Source organism: Camelina sativa, chromosome 17 (assembly GCF_030686135.1).
Source record: "Camelina sativa cultivar CO46 ecotype springtype chromosome 17, ASM3068613v1".
NCBI classification, from domain to species: Eukaryota; Viridiplantae; Streptophyta; class Magnoliopsida; order Brassicales; family Brassicaceae; genus Camelina; species Camelina sativa.
In genome coordinates, this window is record NC_141896.1 from 38,767,728 (window position 1) to 38,786,543 (window position 18,816).

General features: G+C 34.4%; 2 protein-coding genes and 2 pseudogenes across 5 annotated transcripts; 2 read left to right on the forward strand and 2 right to left on the reverse strand.

Moving 5' to 3' along the window:
• On the forward strand, nucleotides 1-1,716 carry LOC147924878 (uncharacterized; annotated as a pseudogene).
• Nucleotides 1,717-2,079: 363 nt separating this feature from the next.
• LOC109129982 (uncharacterized protein At4g04775-like) lies at nucleotides 2,080-2,600 on the reverse strand (annotated as a pseudogene).
• A 402-nt stretch (nucleotides 2,601-3,002) lies between these two features.
• LOC104760013 (uncharacterized) lies at nucleotides 3,003-8,615 on the reverse strand. 2 transcript variants are annotated; one of them, XM_010482867.3, is made up of 8 exons: nucleotides 8,311-8,615; nucleotides 6,401-6,467; nucleotides 5,410-6,262; nucleotides 4,719-5,303; nucleotides 4,597-4,629; nucleotides 4,114-4,358; nucleotides 3,937-4,024; nucleotides 3,003-3,848 (listed from the first exon to the last, which is right to left on the reverse strand). In XM_010482867.3, the coding sequence occupies exons 3-8, from the start codon at nucleotides 5,734-5,736 to the stop codon at nucleotides 3,165-3,167; spliced, it is 1,962 nt and encodes a 653-aa protein (XP_010481169.3). In that variant the 5' UTR covers nucleotides 5,737-6,262; nucleotides 6,401-6,467; nucleotides 8,311-8,615; the 3' UTR covers nucleotides 3,003-3,164. The 2 variants fall into 2 exon arrangements, with proteins under 2 accessions (XP_010481169.3, XP_087350717.1); XM_087494591.1 differs by lacking the exon at nucleotides 8,311-8,615 and having other exon boundaries at nucleotides 6,401-6,633.
• A 3,590-nt stretch (nucleotides 8,616-12,205) lies between these two features.
• Nucleotides 12,206-18,414, forward strand: LOC104758693 (putative LRR receptor-like serine/threonine-protein kinase At1g53440). Of its 3 annotated transcripts, XM_010481603.3 has the most exons (23): nucleotides 12,206-12,615; nucleotides 13,469-13,646; nucleotides 13,755-13,826; nucleotides 13,939-14,007; nucleotides 14,131-14,202; nucleotides 14,279-14,350; nucleotides 14,441-14,512; nucleotides 14,594-14,665; nucleotides 14,746-14,817; nucleotides 14,902-14,973; nucleotides 15,052-15,126; nucleotides 15,200-15,271; nucleotides 15,353-15,418; nucleotides 15,499-15,558; nucleotides 15,651-15,689; nucleotides 15,779-15,828; nucleotides 15,911-16,281; nucleotides 16,374-16,572; nucleotides 16,671-16,844; nucleotides 16,943-17,064; nucleotides 17,135-17,345; nucleotides 17,430-17,667; nucleotides 17,749-18,414. In XM_010481603.3, exons 1-23 carry the CDS (start codon nucleotides 12,504-12,506, stop codon nucleotides 18,353-18,355), a joined length of 3,147 nt encoding a protein of 1,048 aa, XP_010479905.1. In that variant the 5' UTR covers nucleotides 12,206-12,503; the 3' UTR covers nucleotides 18,356-18,414. The 3 variants fall into 3 exon arrangements, with proteins under 3 accessions (XP_010479905.1, XP_087350713.1, XP_087350714.1); XM_087494587.1 differs by having other exon boundaries at nucleotides 12,330-12,615; nucleotides 17,135-17,667; XM_087494588.1 differs by lacking the exons at nucleotides 12,206-12,615; nucleotides 13,469-13,646; nucleotides 13,755-13,826; ... (4 more) ...; nucleotides 14,594-14,665; nucleotides 14,746-14,817 and having other exon boundaries at nucleotides 15,052-15,098; nucleotides 17,135-17,667.
• Nucleotides 18,415-18,816: the final 402 nt, after the last annotated feature.

The window sequence follows — 18,816 nt, forward strand, 5'->3', positions numbered from 1 at the left end:
AGGGGTCAATATTTCAAAAGCAAACAAGTGTTACAAGCAACAATGGAGTTGTATGCTATGAGGTACAACTGTGACTATAGGGTTATGAAATCTGATACAGTATTCTGGTGTATACGCTGCATTGAGGATGTTTGCAAATGGAGTCTGCGTGCTGAGTGTTTAAATGGGTCTACGTATTTCAAGATCAACAAGTTTGTGGGGGACCATACTTGTGCTCCTTCGAAGAAGAAGAAATTTTGTAGGACACCTTCAGCTAAAACAATTGGACATCTCATTATGCAGAATTATGAGGGTGTATTGGAAGGGCCTAAACCGAATGATATCATCAATATTATTCGTACAGAGTATGGTTGTGATTTAACTTACTCTCAGGCATGGGAGTCTCGTGAGTATGCAGTGAATGAAGTTAGAGGAATTCCTGAGAAGAGTTATGCTAAAATACCAAAATACTTGTACATGATACAAGAAGCGAATCCGGGTACGTATACAAATTATGAAGTTGATTGCGAGAGTAGATTCAAGTATCTGTTTATGTCTTTTGGTCAGTCAATAAGAGGATTTTACAAGGGAATGAGGAAAGTTATTGTGGTTGATGGAACATTTTTGAAGAACAAATACAAAGGAGTTCTACTAGTTGCAACAACAGTAGATGGGAACTCTAATTTGTATCCAATAGCATTTGGAATTGCTGATTCTGAGAATGATTCTTCATGGGCGTGGTTTTTTGAGCAACTAAAGGTTGTTATTGGAGATGAGAAAGATTTATCTTTCATTTCAGATAGGCATGTGTCAATTAGCAAATCAGTTGAAAAAATATATCCATTGTCTACTCATGGTATTTGCATCCACCACTTGATTGGTAATGTTATTACATATCACAAGGGAAGGGGTGTGGCTGACTTGGTTTCAAGAGCGTCTAAAGCTTATAGAGTTGCAGAGTTTCAAAAACTTTTTGGAGATATTTGCAACATCAGTCCTACGATTGGAGAGTACCTAGAGGATGCTGAGGTTAAAAAATGGGCTTGATGCCATTTCCCTGGATACAGATACGACCAGAACACAAACAATGCTGCAGAGTCGATCAATTCAGCTTTGAGATCACCTAGAGAGTATCCAGTAATCCCTTTACTAGACAGCATCAAAGAAATGTTAACACGCTGGTTTTTTGAGCGGAGAGAATTAAGTGCCAAGCAAAAAGATCCTTTAACTGTTAAGGTGGAGAAGAAGATGTCAAGAAGAATAGTGAAAGGTAAATACTTTAAAAGTTATCCGATTGGAAGAAACATAATACAGGTTAAAGCGCATGGGGTAGACTTTGTGGTTGACTTGGAGAGAAGGACATGTACATGTGGGAAGTTCCAAATGGGCAAACTCCCTTGCAGACACGCCATTAAAGGAGCTTTTGATATAGGCAATGATCTGTATCCATATGCTGATGATATGTATAGCACTACCAGTTGGAGAGAGTACTATGAGGAGACTGTTAATCCAATAGGTATTCCAGAGAGCGAATGGGGCGTCCCTGACCACATTGAGGCTGCAAAAGTTTTACCACCTGAATCAAGAAGACACCCTGGTAGACGAAGGAAACGAAGACATGAAACAGTTGAAGACAAGATAAGAGCGTCTCAACAATCACAATCGTCGAAGAGACACAAGTGTAGCCGTTGTGGTAGAGAAGGACACAACTGAACAACATGTGATGTCCCAATTTAGGTAAGGTGGCTTGTTTATGGTCGAATTTTTCATTTCTAGTATTTGTTTAAACTCTACTCTTGAGTTTACAAGACTGGTTTATACATTTTATTTTTCCCAGTTTATTTCTAGTATTTGTTTAAACTCTACTCATGAGTTGTCAAGACTGGTTTATACATTTCATTTTTCCCAGTTTATGGTTGATTTATTCATTTCTACTTTTTGTTTAAACTTTATCATACACTAGCAAATTCGGCCAAAAAATCATGATCATTGTCATAGGTAAACAAACCATAATTTGAAGGTGAAGGTCAAAAGGGAAACAAACTAACAAATTTCAAAAAAAAAAAAAGCAAAATAAAACACATGATCATGTTCATACGCTCAACCTAGTAATTTGCTGCATCCAATCAAGAGCATGCACAATATCAATATGATCACCATCATCTTCTTATTGCTTGCTTTTGCTTCAGCCAAAGCATCCTCTATCTTCTCAAATATCTCCTTCTCCATCTTCTCATCAACTATTTTCTCAAACTCTAATCTCTCAGTTTTGAAATCTTTGAGGTGCTTCTCAAATTCAATATTCTTTGCAGTGAGTGTATCTATCTCGTTGACTAAAGCCTCATCAACCCATTTAAAGGTGTGATCATCGTTCTTAAGCTACAAGAATCCCAACTGTTATAATCAAAAATGAAAAATATACAAAACGTGTAAACAAATCAATTTACCTTGTTTGATGCAGCAAATCCACAACGATAGTATCTCCTGTAAGGATTGGGATCAGATTTTTATATAAGTGCTATAATTCCTTCCCCGCACCAACATCTCCTTGGAACACCAACCACTCTTACTCTTGCACGGGAATTATTCGATCTAGTCGAATTGCTTGATACATTGCTCATCTTCTTCTCGCAATTGATTGGGTACCAGGTCGATATTAGGTTTCTTAAAATTTGGGATTTATGTGTTTATTTGTATATAATCGGGTTAAGTTTTTAATTTATGATTAGCTCTTAAACCAAATTAAAGATAGTTGGTTTGGTTTTAAACGAAATTAAAGAAATTCAGGTTTGGTATTAAATAAAATTAAAAAAAAGTCCGGTTTGGTATTAAACCAGACTTAAAAGTATGTTTATTTGCTTGATAGAATTGGTGAAGAAACCATCGACATCATAAAAAGATGAAACAAAAAATCAAAGTCATATCATATATTAAGCTCATATTTTCCAAAAAACCAATGTCATATCATATATTAAGCTAAAACAAAAAAACAAAAATCATATCATATATTAAGCTAAAACAAAAAACAAAAATCATATCATATATTAAGCTAAAAAAAAAAAACAAAGTCATATCATTAAGCTAAAACTAAAAACAAAAATCATATCATAAATTAAGCTAAAAAAAAAAGAAACGAAAGTCATACAATGTGTCAAACTAAAGACATACTAAAGAGATGAAACAAATCAGTCAATTTCGATATGGTGAGACTCAGATTTTGGAGGGACATAGTTCTTCATACGCTCAAGTAATATTGGATCCTTTGCAGCTTCCCACAGATCGACAGCAATCTTCAAGCGCGCATATTTGATGTTCTCATCGCTCATCAAATCCAAACTTAGAGATTTCATATGACACTCGATGTATTTCAATGCATAGACCCCGCAATCGCTATGCGACTTATTCAAATCGGAGAGCACCTTCATGTCTATGATTTCATATGGTGTCAAAAGAGATGTTTTTCCATTCACCTTTGCATTAATTTCTTTCAAAATCCTTGGGATGCACGTTGCGAAACACTCGACATACCTTCTATTCTTGTGTCCAGCACAGTCGAAGACTTCAACAGTTCTTAAGACGAAGTTAACGCACACAGAAATCCAGTGGTTGCCGTTGACGCAAATCGGAGCGTATATCCTGTCAACATCTGTACCCCATTGTTTTCCTGTCTTTCCGTGAGAAGGAAACTCACCATTAGCATTCTCGAGAAGTCTACTATCCCATTTGTGCTGCCGCTTTGTCTTCAAGTACTTGGTGTATTCCACTTTGATTCTCTCACTGAACATGCAATTCATGAAACCAACACGGTCTGCCTTCATTTCACCTAAAGATGTTTTCTCCCGGAATAAATACATCATTGCATCCATTTCCTTGAAAACAAATAAAAGTGAAATTTAAATTTAACCATGGTAAAATAATTAACAAATTAAGTATTGAAGAAATCAAGTTAATACTTACTGGATTGTGCAGCCACTTGCAGTGAGTAATGACACGGTTAAGCAATTCATGATTAATTACCGATGGACCAAACTGAAGTTGCTCGTAACTGTGAAAAAATAGTAATTTGTAAGCTAAAATTTTAAAAATCTCGACAATTATCAAATTGATGCTTAGAATAAAAATAAGAACACGTACCTATGATTCCTTTGCCATGCTTCCAAAGCATTCCATCTATCTTCGGAGACAAAAACCAAATCAGCATCCTCGTCATACTTTCCCGCATCTATTGGAGGATCAACTCCAGGAACACATGGTTTTTGCGATAGATGTCCTACTGTTTTCGCTAAGAAATCTTGAGTGCCCAATAAATCTTGACTGTCAATATTAAGGTCTATGGCACCCGATTTGGTGAACAAATCATCAAAAAGAAAGTTATCTTCCTGTCAATGAAAAGATCAAACAAAGTTTAATGTTTAGAAACAAATAAATTCAAAGAAAGTTTAATGATTACAATACAATACATAAGTTCACAAAGACAATTACAATACTTAAGTTTACAATTAGCCGAATATTTTCAAATAACTTACAAAGCCGAATTTAAAAAAAAAACAAAAAAACGTAGCCATTTTCCAAAACATTAAAACGAAGACAACTTTTACCAAGTTACTTTTTACGTACCAAACTCTTTGGTTGAACGGATGGTGATTTCCCCTGTGTCAAAAATATAAATCAATAAGTTTGACAAAATCATATAGTCGATAAGATACAAACCAAAGCTTATAAATTATTTATTGACTTACCACATCTTTTGGTTTAAAGGATGGTGGTGTGGCTTGTGTCGAAGTTGATGCTATAGTCGATAGTATCTCCTTCACTTCTGATACATCCTCCTCCATCTTCTTCAATCGCTGGCCTATTTCTTCCTTAAAAGGCTTGAAAGAAGCTTCAAACATACCTTTAATGAATGATTTCATTTCTTCATCAAAACCATGAGTGAATGACGTTGCGGCTCGCTGACATAGGAATTGCATTTTTCGACTCTCTGCACCATGATCAATCTGCTTTGTCTTTCTCTTCTTCGTGCTTGATGCTCCCACATCTACATCTGGCTTCTTCTCGCTACTCTCCAACCCAGACAATTGATTGTCTCCATCACTTTCCTTTTCAACATGATCATCTTCGTTTACAACCTCCTCTATCTTCTCTTCTTCAACATCATTACTTTCAACATGACCCCACTCATGGTCTCTAAAATCGTAACCAGATTGCACCAAATGGTTTACGTTTTTGACTCCCACATCATCAATCTCATCACGCCTAAAAAACTCTATATCATCGATTATGTCAAAATTTCCTGACCTCGAGATGTATGGATAGACGATATCCTACCAAAAACACATACATAAAAATTTTGGTTAAGCAATAGTAAAAAAACAGAACCATAATCAGACCATGACAATTAAAGAAGAACAAAGAAAATAAATTACTAACCTTTGGTCCAATAATGTCTTGATAAGACACTTTTGCAGCTCCCTTCCAGTTAGAACATCTAGCACCGTTTGTGAATTCCTTGTTGATCTTTTCTCCCAACAATTCTCCAATCACTGAAATTGCTTCCATAACCCATACTTGAAGTGCAAAGGAGAAGCCATTAAGAATATAATTGTTGGTCTTCTTCAGCTCCTTTCTTGTGTCCATGATCGAGGTCACAAGGTAGTCAAAAGAATGTAAACCCCAAGGATAAGCTCTCAACTTATCAAGATCCATCACCAACTTGATGTATGAGAGAGGGATCTTTTTCTTCTCGTCCTTAGCCATTACCAAACCAGCTATGACGCACACATATACAAATCTTAGCTTGTCTTCAGGTTCCACTTGTGAACTTCTAGTAGGTGCACATCCATCAGCCTTTTAATGGTAATCTCCCCATCTCTCTTCAATAATCTAGCCCAAAAACCTTTGTCCTTCTTCCAACTGTCTTCATTCCAAGATTTCAAATCTAACTTGAAATCATCCTTGCATTTGAGTCCAGTGACTGCATAATATTCTTGCAGCGAAAATCTCAGCGGCTTCCTTCTAAACACAAACCAAAGCTCATGTTTCTTATCTGTGATCAACTGCCGAGACATAATGCTGTGTATCAAACGCGCAGAGTACCCTAACCCATTCTCGTAGATGGCAAACAAATTTGCAAACACTGGATCACTCTTCACTTTCTCATACTCTGTTGGCAAAGCATCCTTGATTCTTGTCAAGATAGACATTCTGCAGCTATTATTTATCTGCTTCACTTGTGGTTCATCACCGTATTTGAAAATGCGTTTAGGATACTCCTTTTCAACGCCTGAACAATAGATTAAGAAAAATTAAATCAAACACAAGATTAACAGTTGTTAAGTATAGCTCGCATGACAAGAATCACAATAATCAAGAATCACAATTACCATGAGTTAATTTATTATTTCAAAATATATGAAAGTACCTCCGTTTATCATTCCGATTGATCCTGATTTTTCATCCATGTAGAAGCTAACTAAATCGAAGTGCACCTGACAAGTCAAATAAAAACTTATTACAATCAAAGAACCAAGAAACCAAAGAACAAAGAAACCAAAGAACCAAGAAACTAAATCGAAGTGCACCTGACATGTCAAATAAACACAAACACATTTGTCTAATAATCATTCACAAAAAATGAAATTGACCCAAAAAAATTCAATTTATCTAACTAAATTGAGATTTCTAAAGCTTAAAAAATCAAAATGTCTTTTAAAATTCAGGAATTTGTTTACCCGATTTGGTAAAATTAAGAAATTGACCCATTAAACATTCACACTTTTCACTGGAAGTTATCGACTAAAGATCAAACATGGAGGAAGAAGTAATGTTAAATCAAGAGCATAAAGTTTTAGTTTGATCAAATAAAAGATCGGATCAAATTTCTCTCTCAGGCGGCATTCCCGAAGCACTCGTCTTTTTAGCTTGCTCCGACGTCGGCGTAGCCATGGCTCGCCGACGTCGGAATCTTCCTCTTGTGTGTTTCCTCCCCGTTCTTTGCTTTGTAGATCTCGCGCTGTTTAAGGACAGAACCTCCTTCTCTTTTTCGTGCTTTGCTCAGGGATGGCAGAGACGGTTCACCAGAATTGTTTTTGGGGTCTCTTTGTTTGTCTCCGTTGCTGTTCTTTTGTCGGTGTTTCTCAGAAGTTCGTGTTGTCATCTGCGACTCCTTTCTCCTATGAGCTATTGGTCTCGCAACCTCCCGCCGTCGTGCTGTGTGGATTCTCCTTCGAAGGTCAAGGCACTTAGACCGGATCCTGCTATTTCGCGGGGAAACTTCTCCTCCGTCAACCGCCGCTACGGTGCTCCGTTGTTAGATCTGAAGGTCATGGCTGCTTCTCGTGGATACTTCTCCGCCGTCAACCGCCGCCATGGTGTTCCGCTGTTCGATCTAGGGTTTTCTTTCCTGAAGCAGTGGTTGCTTTCTTGTTGGGCCAGGCCCATGAAGTCGTCTCTATGGATTGGTTCTATTTCCTTCTTGGACCCTCCTATCATCAGGCCCATTTGGATTCTTTATTTGGTATGGCCTTTTAACCGTTGCGCTCATCTTCAAACTCGACGGTCCTCTGCCGGCTTATCCTTTGAGCTAGGTTCCATCGGACACTTCTCCGGTCGCTTCACCGGATACTCCTCCGGCTTGTCTATCAACTTCTCCCTTGGTATCGCCTTGCTCGCGTCTGAGGTAGGCCCTAATTTCTTCCAATCTAGATCCGCCTCTTCTGGCTCGGATTCCGCCCTTATCCGGCGAAGTTTGTTTATCGGATACTTCTCCGAACCCTCCCTGCTCGCGTCTGAAGCAGGTCTAGGATGTTTCCAGAAGAAAACAACCTCTTTTGGTTTGTTTTTCATTTTAACGTCACCATACATTGTGACTATCTCCGTTCCAGTTGATGACTCTGTGTTGTTTGCGTACTCTATCTTGGATTTGATTCTGATAGGTTGCTTCATCACTTCTCCTGGTGCCATATCAAGCTCCCTACAGCTTGTGTCTCTATGTTTAATTCCTTCTTGCTCATGTACTTTTGCTGTTCACTTTTGCGACTCGGGTTTGTCCGAATTTGCCATATCATCTGTATCTTTCTGATTGAATTAAGAGTTTGGGTGCACAAAAAAAAAAAAAAAAAAAATCAAGAGCATTAAAAATCAACATGCAACTAAAATTGATACTTGTAAAACTAACGAAATCAATATGATAAAACTACAAAGATTTACAATACAATATGCTGAAAATTTTAATATGTTGTGAAGAGAAGCAAACGAAATTGAGCGATTAGTGGGAGGAAACTAAAAATTGATGATTCGCCCAGATGAGTAAAAACAAGGATAAAAACACACCTCCGTCGATGAATCGCGACCACAAGAGAACCCAGTCACCGCCGCTGTCGATATCACCGAAATTTGTTTTTTTTTTTGCGATTTCACCGAAGCTTTGCCCAGATATCAATATCCCCGAAGCTTTGCCCAGATGAGTAAAAACAAGGATAAAAACACACCTCCGTCGATGAATCGCGACCACAAGAGGAACCCAGTCACCGCCGCTGTCGATATCACCGAAGTTTTTTTTTTTTTTTTACGATTTCGTAAAACAAGAAAGAAGAGAAAGAAAAAGGGTTTGGGTAAATCACGATTTCGTGAACTCTATTTTACAATTAGAGGTTTAGGATTTTGTTTTGTTTTCTGATTATTTTAGGAAATAAATTTAACTATTAATTATCCCTTAATTATATATTAACTTTATATATTTTTTCTTTTTTAAGTTTTTTATAAATTGAGGGCAAAACTGGATTTTGATTATTATAAAACCTATATGACCAAACCTAAAAAAACCAAGTGTATATGGACATTTTTCAAAAAAAATGTCCTTTATCTCCAATTTTCCCTTTTTTTTCTTATACATAGATTTGCGATGTGTCACAACTACACAAACTATAAACCGTCAAATATCAACGTATAAAATATAACTAACCACATTACATTTTAATATTGAGAATTAACACTTTTTATAACAAAGGAAACAGAGAGAAAACAAAAGATTTGCATTGTAACAGTGGCGAGGAGCCGTTGATGTAATTAGCGGCAAACTTTGTAAGGGTAAACAGTAAACTGCATACTTAGGCTTAAGACAACAGTTTGTAAGAAGAGCATAGGACCCATTATTGATTTTTGTAAAACTTTTTAATTTTGTTCTAAAATAGAAAATGAATAGTTTCAGACATTCAGTATAGGTTTACAAACTAAAACTTTGGCTTCTTCCCCTTATAAATATGAAGAAATTGGACGGTCACAACTAATTTGATTGAATAGTGGCAAGGAGCCGTTGATGTAATTAGCGGCTTAAGAGTTAAGACAACAGTTTGTAAGAGCATAGCTAGGCCCATTATTGACTTTTGTAAAAACTTTGTTATTTTGTTTTAAAATAGAAAATGAATAGTTTCAGACTTTCAGTATAGGCTTACAAACTAAAACTTTGGCTTCTTCCCCTAATATATTAAGAAATTGGACGGTCACAACTAATTTGATTGAATAGCCAATAAGACGACACGACACGCTCTATTTTGCAATATATAGATATTACGACAAACAGAATACATGTTAGAAGTTCCAACAGATTAGATCCATAAATAGGTAAAAGAATACTTTATCATAGATAAATAAAAAAGGTAAAAGAAATTATTTACTTTCTGGGATATCGTTTTGTCAAGCTAATTAAACTTTTAAGACAAAAACTTTTATATACCTTGTAAGTTCTAACAACCATAAACAATCAAGATTTTGTGCTAAGTATGGCTGCTTATAGACAACATTCACACAGCCATTCCTTTTGGACTACGGGACCTTCAAATTAGACAGATAATAAACCCTTTATTAAAAACAAAGCTATGTGAGAAAGTAAAACTAAAAGTCAAAAACATAATCTCTTAGTCATTTGTTTAACAATTCCTACGTTAAAAGTAGAATAATTTAACCTTTTTTGCATGGCGACGCACGGTCTTGTTGTAGTAAAGTTTTTAAAATGTAAACTTTGTTACAAAAGCTTTAATAATTAATTAATGAATGTTAATCAGAAACAGCGGAAACCGAACGTGGAAACTTCTGGGTAGGAACGTGTAAGATAAGCACTTCCATAACATTTAGTAAAATATGGCTTAGAAGATATAAGATGTGAACGAAAGCACTCAAAAAGCGGTTTTCAATACCATTTTGTCAAAACCACACTAAAGTTACCAATCACACAAAAAATTAATAATAACAATGATTTACGGTTTTGTCCAAAGGTTTATGTCTTGGACCGCTTTTACATTTACCTATGGTTATTATCCAGCGGTTTTGATGTAGAAAATACTACACTATCTTTTAACTATTTTTTATATCTATCTTAACATTTTTTAAGTATATTTTTGTGCTATCTTCTCTTATCTTTGTATCCAAACAAGTTTCAATTCATAATAACAATGATTTACGGTTTTGTCCAAAGGTTTATGTCTTGGACCGCTTTTACATTTACCTATGATTATTATTAAGCGGTTTTGACGTAGAAAATACTACACTATCTTTTAAATATTTTTTATATCTATCTTAACATTTTTTAAGTACATTTTTGTGTCATCCTCTCTTATTTCAATTAAATTCTCTACAATCCTTACAATCAAACACAATCATTTCCTTATTTGATAATATTAATTTCCTAAAATCTATCTACCTAATTTAAAGCAATATTTTATATTAAAATATAATTCTCCTTTCACTTTTATTTAATCTTATATTTAATTATTTGAATTACTATTTTAATACATAAAGTTAATTAAATTTTAGTTTTTTTCAGCATATGATGTGATTTGAATTTTTATAAACGAATATATTTTAAAAAAAAATTTAGGATTTTTGTAACCAAACAAGTATTTCCAGATATATATTATTTTACATTTGAGTTATTTTAATATATAATGAATATTTACAATTAAAAGTTAAAATAACACGCAATAAAATTATATGGTGCAAATGATTTGGATCAATATGAATATAAATTAAATTATCATTAATTTGGTGTTACACATATAATTTATCATTTCATTATTTTGCTAACATTATCAATATTAGATATATTAAATTGAGTAATTTATGATAATGTAGAGAACAAATTATTTTACGGTAAACTGTGGGTTAAATCCTATAATTAACAGTAAAATATAAATATATAATATTACACTAAACAAAACTAATACATAAATATAACTTAAATTTTGATCTATTTGTTATAAATATTTGAATTGATTTCTTCATAATACACGGCGTTATTAATTTATTAAAAACAAAAAAATGGATCCGTGGTGTACCACAGGGTAAATCCTAATTGATATATAAAAGCAAAAACATGCATTACTGTAAATACCTTTGTCTTCTCTCTAATAAGTTATGTATAACAAATTAAATAAAAATTAATTCAAATATGTAGGAAATAACTACAAAATTTTAATAATTTAAAAATAATAATTTTTATCAAATAAAATCATGGAAAATATGTTGGATAAATAATTTAATGAATTAAAAGTATAAAGGTTAATGTAAATGATTATATATTATAAATAACAAAATAAATAATAATGATAAATTACAAATAATAATAAATTCACATATGTTATAAATAGCACAATGTTAATAAATTGTAAATAATGTTTTTAGTTTTGCATAAAATATATCTACATAATAGTTTAGAATAATTTTTTGTATTTAAGGTTTGAAATATTTTTTTATTAAGACAAAAAAAATAATAATTTACAATTATATTAGTTATTTATTATTTTGTACCACTTATTCTAAAACTGCAATTTTGTTTTCACCAATCAAATATTATTCTGTACCGCTTATTTTGTACTAACTGCACTTGTCCCGCAAATATATTTCTCTCGCACGTACCGCAGTTAAACCGTACTGCACTGTAATACCGCTTTTTCCGCACGACCAAAACCGCGATTAATATATTAGATTTTAAAATGTATTGGATTTAAATCTATAGTATAAAATATAAATAAAGTATGATGTGTTTATTATATAGTTAAATTTCGTAGATCTTGCTGTGTTAGTCACTATTTATTCAAATACATATGTAGAATCTGTAAGATAAGTAAAATCTGAGTTCATCAAATATTTAAGGTAATAATAAAAAATTAAGATAATATATATTTCTTTTTAATTTGAAATACAAATGAAGATTAGAAAGCAATCAGTTCACCCCACACAAATTGCTCATTTCCGACGGCTAGTATCACAAATACATTTATTTCGATTGTTTTTTCTCACTTTTTTTTTTTGGTAGAATCACGTTTTTATTTCTGACATATGAGATTTTTTTTTTTGGGAGAAAATGAGATATTTAATTTATATATATGAACACTAAAAGCTTTTTCACAACTATTTCTCCCAACTCCCTCTAATCTCTTTTAATATTCTCTCTCTCTCTCTCTCAATCGTCTACTCTAGTCTCGTGTCTTATCTGTTTGGTGTTTTCCTCAGAAAAAATACTCGAGAAGATGGGTTTCAACTTCTCGACAGAGAAAGTTGTGTATGCTCTTCTTCTCATCTTCATTTGCTTATTGGAAAATTTTGGATCATCAAATGCTCAACTTTTGCTAGAAGAAGAAGGTGCGTCTCAATCTTTTGTGTAATCTACACACACATTGTCATATAAATTCCTTTCAATCTTTCAATTCTTGTTCTTGAGACAAAAAAAAAAAAGAAAAACCCTAACTAGATTGTGAATTCAAGAATTCCACAAGAGAATTAAAAAAGGTTATCCATTTATTAGCTTTTGGTATAAGCTTAAAATTTTCTAAAGTCACATTTTTTGAAGAAACGAACAAGAATTTATGTGTTTATAGATTACAGATTCTGTAGTATAAAATATAAATACAATATGATGTGTTTATTATATAGTTAAATTTCGTAGATCTTGGTATAAGCTTAAAATTTTCTAAAGTCACATTTTTTGTCATATTTGACAAATAAAAAGCTAGAACATATTGGATTTATAGAATTTCGTGGACCTACTATCTCGATAGTTGTACGATGCAAAAGCTTTAAAATTAGGTACACATAATATTTAGTTGACTAAACGAACACACACGGTTTTCGTTTTTTTCATGTATAAACATTTTAACTTCATTTGCATCTCAATTTCTGAATCATTAAAATAATGAAACCAATGGGATCATGATTCCCATTTTATTATAATACCTACTATATATTTTCTATTGAATCAACTTGTAAATGAGTGATTTATTGTAAGAATTCTTTATTTTTTTCTAATATATGATAATATATAATTTTTCTCAAAGAAGTGTTAAGTAAACGAATAAATCTCTTTCAATATGTGCAGTTGAGTCAATAACAAAGACGTTTAGATTGAGATATTTTTTAGTAGTTGTTTAAATCTCTCATTCTTAATTCATTAATTGGACTTTCCTGATTTATACAAAGTTTGACCATTTTTGAGCAGTTCACACATTGAGAACGATCTTTAGAAAGCTTCAAAACCAAACAGTGAACATCGAGAGGACTTCTTGTTCCGACGGAAAATGGAACTTTGTTGTCAGCTCATCCCCCAACCCACCGACCAGTAACATCACCTGCGACTGTACTTTCAACTCCAGCACAATCTGTCGTGTCACAAACATGTAAGTATATATATATGACTATTTCTCATCTCCTTAAACTTTCCAAGCAAGAAACAGAGTTAGGGTTCTTAAACAAAAACTTTCTCTCTTCTTGATTGTCATCAACAGAAAGCTTAGGAGTTTAAGCTTGCCCGGAATTTTCCCGCATGAGTTCGGAAACCTCACGAGTCTTCGAGAGATGTAAGCACATTTTTTTCTTTTCTCATTGTTTCTTGATTCTTCGCAAAATGTCCAAGACTTGGAACTCAAGCAGTCTTTGTTTTGTGTTTTTTCCTTTCGTTTTTTCATACAGAGACCTTACTCGGAACTTTCTCAATGGAACGATACCTGCTACATTGTCTAAAATTCCGCTTGAAATATTGTAACCATTCTCTGCAATACATATTTTTACTTTTTTTTTTTTTTTTTTTGGTAAAAATATTTTTACTTCTTCTTGTGATGATAATAAAGTTGTACTGATTCTTGCGTTTTTGTTTACTAATAGGAATGTACCCGGAAACCGTCTCTCTGGACCATTTCCTCCTCAGCTCGGAGAGATAACTACACTTACTGAATTGTAATGTTACACATCTAATCTTGTTTTCTTTAAACCAGAATTGACTAGATTCTAATATGTAAGAAGCATATTGCAGGAATTTGGAAAGTAATAGTTTAACAGGATCACTTCCTTCAAACCTAGGGAACTTAAGAAGCTTGAAAAGATTGTAAGATCCTTTATCATATACTTTGTTTTTTCTTTTTCATTGTTAATTATTTCAGTTTTACTTAGTGATTTGTTGTATTTATAATTACAGGCTTCTCTCTGCAAACAACTTCACAGGTCCACTCCCTGAGTCCTTGAGCAATCTCAAGAACTTGACTGATTTGTAAGTAGAAAAAGATACATGGAGATTTCAGAAATCTTGATTCTTTGGAATGATTCTAAAAGCTTCATATGTTTCTTGCAGTCGGATTGATGGAAACTCTCTATCTGGCAAGATACCTGATTTCATCGGAAACTGGACTCTGCTCCATAGGCTGTGAGTAACCGTCATTTCTCTGATTACTTCTTCTAAAGAAAATTGTAAAATTTATAGTGACTAAACTGTTCAATCTGCAGAGACCTTCAAGGCACATCATTGGAAGGTCCAATTCCAACTTCAATATCAAACTTGAAGAACTTGCTTGAATTGTAAGTAAGCAAAGATTCTAAAAATACCTTTTTTGCATGCTCTCTTCAAAGATTTTGAGCTTAATAAAGCTCTCTTTTCATCAGGAGGATAACCGATTTGCGTGGACCGGCCTCTTCATTTCCAGACCTGCAAAATATAACGAATATGGAACGATTGTAAGTTTAACTTTGACTCAAGTTATATACATACTCATGTTCATCAAACAATACTTAACATTCTACAAACTTCATCAGGGCACTAAGAAATTGTTTGATAAGGGGACCTATTCCAGAGTACATTGGTACCTCCTTTAGTATGCTGAAGTTACTGTAAGTCGAACTATAGATTAGAGAGGCTAATTATTTGATCCAAGATCTTACATTAAAGTATGTGTGTATGCAGAGATTTAAGCTCAAACATGCTAACCGGTGTAATTCCAGACACATTTCGGAATCTTGACGCATTTAACTTTATGTAAGTTTCCAATTATCAACATAATATAGATGATATAAATATTACTTCTTAAACTGGTTGCTAATTACTTTGCTGCTTTAGGTATCTGAATAATAACTCATTGACTGGTCCAGTTCCTCAGTTCATTCTGGATAGTAAACAAAACATGTAAGCAAACTAACTAACTACCCCCAACGTTTTATATTATCTGCCCTTCCCCGGTCATTAATTTCTTGATCTGTTTTCAGCGATTTGTCTAACAACAAGTTCACGCAGCCAGCTGCTTTAAGCTGTAATCAGCTTGATGTGTAAGCACTGTTGTTGTTTCATATCCGTGTTTTTTCAACTTAACTTTGTCTATATGTTTCTCTAATCAGCTTTATTGGCTAAACACATTCAGGAACTTGATCTCCAGCTACCAGTCAGTAACCGATAACTCGTGAGTCTCCTTTTCCTCCCTCTTATCAGTTCATAGAACTCAAAAACCAAAGATACTTACATAAAAAAAAAACAACTCTACTTGTGTAGTACTCAATGGTGCTTGAGAGAAGATCTTCCATGTCCAGGAGATGCAGAACGTGAGTGTACATTTTTAAAGATTCAAACTTATATAGAAAGAAACCCTAAACCATTTACATTTTTGTTCTCGGGTTTCCGCAGAGTATTCTCTGTTCATTAATTGTGGAGGAAAAAAACTCAAGATTGGAAATGACACGTATGCGGAAGACTTGAACAGTAGAGGAAAATCAACATTCTCTTATGTCTCTGAAAGATGGGGATACAGTAGTTCTGGAGCTTGGTTAGGCAATGACAAGGCCACTTACATAGCAACTGACACATTTAACTTGATCAATAAATCAACTCCAGAGTATTACAAAACAGCACGTCTCTCTCCACAGTCACTCAAGTACTATGGACTGTGCATGAAAAGAGGAAGTTACAAAGTGCAGCTCCATTTTGCAGAGATAATGTTCTCAAATGACCGAACTTTTAATAGCTTAGGGCGGCGAGTATTCGACATTTATGTCCAAGTGAGTTTTTCCAAAACGAATAAAGAAAACCCTTTTCCAAACAAAGTTTCAGTTTCTTGGATCAGAGTTCAAAGTGAGATTCTCTTATGCAGGGGAATTTGTTGGAGAGGGACTTTAACATAGCAGATAAAGCAGGTGGAGTTGGTAAACCTTTCGTACGAAAAATTGATGATGTTCAGGTGAATGGAAGTACGCTGGAGATTCATCTGCAGTGGACAGGAAAAGGCACAAACATGATACCAACAAGACCTGTTTACGGGCCTCTCATATCCGCCATAACGATTACACCAAGTGAGTTTTCTATCCAATTTTTCTCAACTGTTTGAAATATCTTTAGAGTGAGTAAGTGAGTGAATGTTCTCTCTATTCTATATTGCCTGTTCTTGTAGATTTCAAGGTTGCCGGGAAAGAATTGTCCAATGGAGCAGTTGCAGGGAAAGGATTGTCCAATGGAGCAGTTGCAGGCATTGTAATTGCAGCATGTGCGGTTTTCGGGTTGCTGGTACTTCTAGTGCTCTGGATTACAGGTTACTTAGGTGGAAAAAAAGAAGTGGATGAAAATGGTATGAAAGAAAACAATTTTCCTATGTTTCAAGAAATACTCTTGTCGTTTTCTAGATTCTGATTGTTTCTTTCAAATCTTACTTCTTTGTTATATTAGTGGAGCTTCGAGGACTTGATTTGCAGACAGGATCGTTCACATTGAAACAAATCAAACGTGCAACTAATAACTTTGATCCAGAAAACAAGATTGGTGAAGGAGGATTTGGACCGGTTTATAAGGTGATGCATGATTGCTTTGGTTTTACATCTTCACAAGTTCTTTTGAGTACTAATCGGTTTTGGTTATTAGGGTGTGCTTGCTGATGGAATGACCATAGCGGTGAAGCAGCATTCATCAAAATCTAAGCAAGGAAACAGAGAATTTGTGACTGAGATCGGAATGATCTCTGCGTTGCAACACCTAAACCTTGTGAAACTATATGGTTGTTGCATTGAGGGGAAAGAGCTTTTGCTTGTGTATGAGTACTTAGAGAACAACAGTCTCGCTCGCGCACTCTTTGGTTTGTTTTCTTGTCCATCTGAGAAAGATAGTTTTAGGTTATTGATCTTTAAGCTAAAGTCTCTTGTGGGTTATATTTTAACAGGCACAGAAAATCAGAGACTTCACTTGGATTGGTCAACAAGGAAGAAGATATGCTTAGGGATTGCGAAAGGATTGTATTATCTACACGAGGAATCAAGGCTGAAGATTGTTCATAGAGACATAAAAGCCACGAATGTGCTTCTTGATCTGTCTCTAAATGCTAAGATCTCTGATTTTGGTCTGGCTAAACTCGACGAGGAAGAGAATACACATATCAGTACAAGGATTGCAGGAACAGTGTGAGTATTCATTACTTATCATTTCTAAAATTCATAGCGAGCGCTTAACACTTAGCAAGAATATATATTTCATCCATGCAGAGGTTACATGGCTCCAGAGTATGCAATGAGAGGTTACTTAACAGACAAGGCAGATGTTTACAGCTTCGGTGTTGTCTGCTTAGAGATTGTGAGTGGAAAGAGCAACACAAATTACAGACCAAAAGAAGAATTCGTTTACCTTCTTGATTGGGCATATGTCTTGCAAGAACAAGAGAGTCTTCTAGAACTCGTGGATCCTGATCTCGGTACAAGCTTTTCGAAGAAAGAAGCCAAGAGTATGTTGAACATAGCTTTACTCTGCACAAACCCATCTCCGACATTGAGACCACCAATGTCATCTGTTGTAAGAATGCTAGAAGGAAAAATCAAAGTCCAACAACCACCATTGGTGAAACGTGAAGTAGATCCAAGTGGTTCAGCTGCAATGAGGTTTAAGGCCTTTGAGGTTTTGTCACAAGACAGCGAGTCACAAGCCTCAACATTTGCGAGAAACAGAGAACAACACATAAGCCCCTCTTCGGTGGACGGTCCTTGGGTCGATTCTTCCTTCTCTGAGCCTACCCAACTACAAGAAGAAGAAGAAGGACGTTCATCGTCTTCCTCGAGGAAACTTTTAGATGAACTTACCGATGTAAAGATTGAGTAATGAATTGTGAATCATTAAGATTCTTTTAGTTAATTTACAGACACAACAGTATTAACCAACTTATTACTGATATACAGTACACATCAATCAAATTTTATAACAAACAACTGAAAATTTTCAGAAAAAAAAACAAAATAAAGTTCAAATGCGTACTGTAAAATAAAATTGTAAGAAAAGTATAATTGCTTTTAAGACACAGATTTTGGAATTAGCTTTTTAAAATCGCTTTACCAAAAATAAAAAATCTAATTTATATAAATAAAAAAATTTGAAAGAAATTATCTCTCTAATTCCAAAGATAATCCTCATACATCATCATCTGTTTGTATCCACGAAAGAGAGAGTGTGAAAGTCAATCCACCACTTGGACGCATCAATTTGGTTTACTAATGAAAGTGCGAAGGCCAGCCTTGTAACCACCATCCATCTCTAACATGGCATGTAGCTCTCACCTCAAGGCC

What these genes read in the sequence shown, in the direction of transcription:
- LOC104760013 (XM_010482867.3), bottom strand. Translation starts at nt 5,736, where the DNA reads ATGGCTAAGGACGAGAAGAAAAAGATCCCTCTCTCATACATCAAGTTG. An exon ending in AAGACATTATTGGACCAAAG is followed by an intron (nt 5,304 to 5,409) that starts GTTAGTAATTTA and finishes TGTTTTTGGTAG; the next exon opens with GATATCGTCTATCCATACAT. An exon ending in GCATGGCAAAGGAATCATAG is followed by an intron (nt 4,025 to 4,113) that starts GTACGTGTTCTT and finishes ATTTTTTCACAG; the next exon opens with TTACGAGCAACTTCAGTTTG.
- LOC104758693 (XM_087494587.1), top strand. Translation starts at nt 12,504, where the DNA reads ATGGGTTTCAACTTCTCGACAGAGAAAGTTGTGTATGCTCTTCTTCTC. An exon ending in AGCTGTAATCAGCTTGATGT is followed by an intron (nt 15,559 to 15,650) that starts GTAAGCACTGTT and finishes AAACACATTCAG; the next exon opens with GAACTTGATCTCCAGCTACC. An exon ending in AAAAGAAGTGGATGAAAATG is followed by an intron (nt 16,845 to 16,942) that starts GTATGAAAGAAA and finishes TTGTTATATTAG; the next exon opens with TGGAGCTTCGAGGACTTGAT.